The sequence below is a fragment of the Mycteria americana genome, chromosome 14, assembly GCF_035582795.1.
Source record: "Mycteria americana isolate JAX WOST 10 ecotype Jacksonville Zoo and Gardens chromosome 14, USCA_MyAme_1.0, whole genome shotgun sequence".
Classification (NCBI taxonomy): Eukaryota; Metazoa; Chordata; class Aves; order Ciconiiformes; family Ciconiidae; genus Mycteria; species Mycteria americana.
Window position 1 is genome coordinate 2,056,073 of NC_134378.1, and position 6,028 is coordinate 2,062,100.

General features: G+C 54.0%; 1 protein-coding gene across 1 annotated transcript; it reads left to right on the top strand.

Annotated features, from left to right (window-relative positions):
- Window positions 1–292: 292 nt before the first annotated feature.
- LOC142417134 (endoplasmic reticulum-Golgi intermediate compartment protein 3-like) lies at window positions 293–6,028 on the top strand. The gene is given in 10 exon segments (XM_075517495.1): window positions 293–412; window positions 502–598; window positions 828–898; window positions 1,493–1,580; window positions 2,623–2,627; window positions 2,860–2,974; window positions 4,274–4,367; window positions 5,537–5,574; window positions 5,577–5,689; window positions 5,906–6,028. Coding segments are annotated over 10 exon segments (864 nt in total).

Consider the following 6,028-nt stretch of genomic DNA (forward strand, 5'->3'; position numbering starts at 1 on the left):
AATGAACTCTGTCCCAGCCGAAACCAGGGCAGCGGGGCAAGAGAGTGGGTTTTTCTCCTTCCTTTCCTTCCCTTCCGTCCTTCCTTCCCTTCATTCCCTTCCTTCCCTTCCGTCCTTCCTTCCGTCCTTCCACGCTTCAGCACAAAAAGCGCTGGTGCTCTCCCGAGATGCTTTGCTTCCCGCTTTGTTGCTGCCACAGCCAGCCTGAGGGACAGCCTGGTTGTTCTCCAAAGGGCCTTAGTACCAAGCCGCACCCCTGTCAAAGACGGAGGCAAGGGATGGGACGGGCAGGATGTCGAACCGAGTGAAAACTGCTCTCTACCAGCAGCTTGGCCTTGGTATCAAGCCCTTTCCAGCTAACCGATCTGGGCACAGCCGGCGTCTCTCGGGTGCCCTTCAGAGGCCCGGGGCCGTTGGCAGGGGGGGTGAGAAGAGGGCGAGGCGGCAGCGAGGCCCTTCGGGCCCCGGAGGAGACCGGGAGCCCCAGCCGCTCCCCGCCAGCCCCCTCGGCCGGCTTCGAGCCGCGCTGCCCGGCGGGCCGGGGCCTTCCCCAAGACCCGGGAAGACTTTCGGGTCAAGAGGTGCGGGGGCGCGCTGGGTGAGCGGGCGGGGCCGAGGCGGGGCCGAGGGGGAGCCGAGGCGGGGCCGAGGCGGGGCCGAGGGGGAGCCGAGGCGGGGCCGAGGCGGGGCCGAGGGGGGGCCGAGGCGGGGCCGAGGCGGGGCCGAGGCGGGGCCGAGGCGGGGCCGAGGCGGGGCCGAGGCGGGGCCGAGGCGGGGCGGGCGGCCGCGACCGGCGGGGCTGACGGCGGTTCTCGGCTCCCCGGCAGTGAGGGCTGTCAGCGGGCTCATCATGGGGCTGCTTTTCTTCTCGGAGCTGCAGTACTACCTCACCAAGGAGGTGAGTAGCGGCGGCGGGGGGGGCCCGGCCCCCCGGTGCTGCCTCCTGCCCGCGGAGCCCCGGCGGAGAGGCGGCCCTGCGGCCCGTGGCGGCCTGCCGTGCCTCCGCACCCCCGCCGCCTCCGCCGCCGCCTCCCGCGGGCTGCCCACGCAGCAGCTTCCCCGCCGCAGGTCTGTCTGGGGTTTGTCTCTCCCCCCGCCGGCCGCCTTGCCGCTGGGAGCGGGCTGCCCTCCCCGAAAGCCGCTGGGCGCAAAGGCTGGCTTGTGGCCGCCTGTAACGCGGTGGCGGGAGAGCGTCTCAAGGTCTCTTGGCGCTGTCTCCACCGTCTCCAAGCAGGCACTGCAAAGAACGGAAAGCAAGCGCGGGAACCCCCGTCCCCACCCCAAATTCGGAGGTTCCCAGGTGATTCCCTTTCTTAAAGGCAGGACAAGTGGCAAGCGCTTAGCTACCCTGGAAGGTGCGGGAGGCAGCAGCTCGGGTGTCTCGCAAATGCCACCTCTTAACAATCGGCTCCTGAGCCAGAGCAGCGGAGGGCAAGAGGCCTTTTCATTCGCTTCCGAGTGAAACGGGACTCTGGTTTTCCTGTGTTCCTAGGTTCCTCCGGAATTGTACGCTGACAAATCAAGGGGAGATCAACCGAAGATCGATCTAGATGCTATTTTTCCACATATGCCTTGTGCTCGTGAGTCAGACTTCTGAACGCTGGGGTAATTTTCGTACTTGCCGAGGGCCCGGCAGGCTCAGCGTGCCTGGTGCTTCCGAGCGCTGCGCTGCTGCTTGGGCCACGGACAGGGAGGAGCTGGTGATCCCGTGTGGTTACGCAGGGATTCCAGCCAGGCCCGCTGGGCGCTTAAACCAGCGCTTCCAGTCGGGCAGTCTTGTTTTTCTAGGTTATAAATGGAGCTAAAGAAGAAATCCACTTGCACTCCTGTGCGGTGGTGCGCTTTGTCAGAGAGCTCGGTGATACTGAAAAAGCTGGCACAGAGTTCCCTTGGGACTCAAGATTTGGCCGTATTGTTGTTGACAAACTGCAGAGTCTCCTTCGGAAGGTACTTGAGAAGGGACGGCTTTTCTGTGGTTTTGGTACTTACATTCTGACTGTAATGCCAATGCCGCGCCATAGCCTTTCTCCGAAATGTTGAAAATCGGACTGATTACCTTTGAACCAAATTCAAAATAAAGTTGCAGGATGAAGCGATGGAAGACTGTGCAAGTCTTACCGGGCATTACTGCTGTGCACGTTATCCGACTGTCCGCTAATCTTCCCTGCCTCTTGTTCCCTTGTAGTCATTCCTTTGGGTAATGCATTGGGCTCTCAATGTAGCGAATCTGGCTTCTTTCTGGCCACCCAAGATATTATTGGTCTTTGTCTTCTCACATTTAAAAGGGCGTGGGAAGGCCAGAGAGACTGGAAGCCTCTCCTGTTTTGTGCAGAGGAGCCGTCAGTCTTGTAAGCGAGCACGTAGGCAGCAAGTGCATCATGGTGCTTCGATACCAGGCCGAGACCACAGACCTTCTCAGTCTTCTTTGTGAAAAGGGATCACCAGGAAATGTGCTGACGTTGAAGAGGGAAGGGTGGGGGGGTAGAGGTAGGAGGCAGCTTTCAACCGGTTTTAAGCTTAGCTCCTGAAAATGGTTATGGGCTTTGAAGGGTTTGGGGTTGGTTTTTTGCCCTGAGTGTATCCACCTTTCAGGGTAACGCTTTCTGTGGCAGCTGGAAACAGTCCTTGTACACCGAACCTCGTCCTTGGAAGAGTCGTTTAGGGTGCTGCAACGTGCGTTTTATTCCCTGTCCGTCACTTGGCCCCAGCCGTACGCACTCTTCCGGTTTGGCACATTCTTATGCCCCTGGCTGAAAGGTTCTGTATTTTCACTGGTTGAATGCTGCCTCAGCCTGCCACAGACCATAACCAATGTGTGTTTATAGACCACTTTCCTTGCTCGTGGGTTTCAGGTGTGAGAGCATCGATGCCATGGACATGGCAGGAGAGCAGCAGCTGGATGTAGAGCACAACCTGTTTAAGCAACGTTGGGATAAAGCTGGCAGTGGCGTGACTCCAGAGGCCGAGAGGCACGGTAAGATGCTATTCTGCCTTTCTTGGATGGATGCTCTGGTAGTCTTCCCATCACTGTGTGTCCGTGTTGACTTTCACAGGAACAAGTGACAGCTGAAGAGCATTTAAACACCATAAACTCTTGAAGAGTTTGTAGTACCCAAATCTATTAAACTGGCGGATCAAACTCCTATTATACGCGCTACTTTTGCGAGGCAAATCTTTGCCTAGTCCCTCTGAAATGATGACAAGGACTCATGGATGCATTTCAGGGATAAAGGTGCTGAGTTCATGGTCTTTTACGGCGAGAAATCAAGCAGCTGTTCTGGCAAAACTTGGCTGTGGTCGTACCCGTAAATCCCAGCGGGCTGACAAATGGGACCACCTGGTTAGAGGAAAGAGCCTCTCTCCAGGGAAGGCTCCAGTGGCTCGACCCTTAAGGCTAAACTTGCACCTTACTGCATTGACTTTGTGCGTGTTAACGCGTAGCTGATCAATACCTTTTAGTTGATTTATCGGTTACAAGTTGTAGTCAGTGGTCCTTGGCTACATAAACCTCTCCTCTACGTTTTTTACACGTTGTGACTCACCGTTGTACTTCGATACAAACCCAAAACAATTCTGGCAAAGTGCCGCAGTCTAACAGTAATACTGTCCTGACTTTTCCTTTCCAAAACACGAGCTCCTTATTAGCTTTTCTGGGAGAGAGTGCAGTTCTACGTATCAGCGTAAACTAAATTTGTTGATTTGGATCACTCACATTTAACTTTTCTGTTCTCGAAGTTGAAAGGCTAAACTAAGCCAAGAGCTGAACAGTCGGTAGGTACACGAGGGTTTCTGCAGTTGTCATGGGAATGTGGTGATAGTGTCCTTACTGCTGTGTCACTTAGCAGCCTTTCTGTATTCAGAGGTTGTGGCGTTACAAATTGAGTGTCTGGGCACAAAAGCTGTTTACAGCTTTGTGTAAGAAGTCTTGTATCAGTCACAATGTACCGATTGGGTCTACTTTCGACAACGTTTTAACAAAGCCTTTATGCAAGTAACGTCTGATCCATGCTCCAGGAAGGCTTACAGAGAGCCCGTTCTCTCTGTGGAAGGTGTTCTGGAGATGACAAATGCTGCTCTGTTAGTTGGTCTTACTTCACACCTCAGCAGGCTCTGTGCGTACCATTTCAGGTGGGCTTTGGGTGCAGGATGCACAGCTTCCAACACAAACCCGTTGCATTCATGCGTAGAGCAGTTATTGTGCGTAGAACAAGACAAGAGTGCAAGACAGCATTTCCAGACACCCCTCATCACTTGGAATCCTCTTTTGTCTTAGAGCTGGGGAAAGAAGAAGAAAAAGTGTTTGATCCAAATTCTTTGGATGCTGATCGCTGCGAGAGCTGTTACGGGGCAGAGTCAGAGGACATTCGGTAACCCTTACACCTTTTTGCATCTTCTTAGCGCTTGAATTCATGCTGTTACGTTGCGTGCACGTTTTTTTCCCAAATGCCTGTGAAGGTCTGTGCAACGAAATCCTCCCAGGTGCTTGTTCAGAGAATGATGAGAACTGGTGTGGTTTTGGTAGGTCTTTGGAAGCTGCGCTCGTGGTTGTTAGGAATGTGCAGAGTTAGGTTGTCTAGATTGTCTACATGCCTGCTGAAGGGCAGTGCAAATTGCACCACCTTTGCAGTAGCACCAAGATTGTATGCCAGCAACTGGAATCTTTTCTGGGATTATTTGGTGTCCAGAGGGGAGCTGTGTAAATTATTTCGCCGTTACGTGAGCTGTCTTGGAATAAAACCTGGTTACGGCCTTGCCTTCTCACTTCTGCTGCAGGCGTTGCATCCTTACGGGAGCAAAGACCGGACGTCTGTCGCTCACACAAACATCATTTGGTGTTTCTCCTTCCTCCTACCTGCAAATTCCTCTGAGAATGGATCTGTGATAGTCTGTAGGTTCTGGACTGTCCTTTGCTGCTGTCGTCTCTGTAGTTAACTTGGTTTATCCTGTCTTTCAGGTTGGGTCCTTCCCCAGAGATGCTTCCATCTTGAGGGATTCACGATTCCGGCCTTCAACTTTTTCTTTGGCCCAGCAAAACATGCAACCAAGAAGGAAAACTTGTTCTTTCGGTGACCAAGGCATTACCCAGAGGTCGAAAAGTAATGAAGAAAGTTTGCCGTTAACCCTCCCTCCCATTGTGACAGTCTCGGCCTCAAAGCAGAGAAAAGGAGGAACAGAAGCAGGCAGGTGCTTTGTTCACATGGGGAAGTTCCAAACCGCTCAGAACTGTGGGAGGCTGATGTCGTTTTTGTAGCAAATTGCTTTGCCAAGGAGCGATGTGACTGTCTAAACGGACAGGCAGAGCCCTTTTCAGACTCGAGAACGGCATTCAACCAGCTTGCACCCTCATGCCAAAATCTCAAACAGTACATCAAGAAGCTCGAGCTCCTTCAGGAGCATTAGGCCAGCTTCCCAGGTCCAGTCCCTGCTGTTGGCTTTATTGCTTTGTTGAAGAAGAATGCGCCGAGGAGTCAGGTCCTGAGCTGGAGCGTCTCTTTCTAGCGATAAAGACGGTAAGAAGGTGCTTGTGCTTTTGCAGGTGGTGTAAGACTTGTGACGGCGTCAGAGAAGCGTACAGGCCTTCAAGAACCCGGATACCGTAGAGCAGTGCAAGAGGGAAGGGTTTAGCCAGGAAATGCGAGAGCAGAAGAACAAGGGCTGCCAAGTGTGTGCTTTCCTAGAGGTCAACAAGGCGAGAGATGGGTTTTGCTGTGAACCTGCTGCATGATGGCGAGGACTGTGAAAAGGCAGAGTTGCTCTCCTTGTCCAGCTTTAGGTGTTCACAGCACTGTCATATAATAACTGCTGGGCTCAGCAAGGTACGTGTGCCCGTGAAGGGGTTCAGTGGGAGAGTCAGGAAGAGCGGTGGGAAGGGGATAATTCTGTGTTCCGTTGTGCGGGCTGGTAGGAAGCCTGCCGGCTGGAGAAGCTTAGCTTTTCCTACCGTCTAGCTAGCGAGTCTTTTTGCCGAGGTTTCTGGAGGAGGAGGGGCAGCTTCTTTGAGGTTGGATTGTCCCACCTGCCCTTCTAG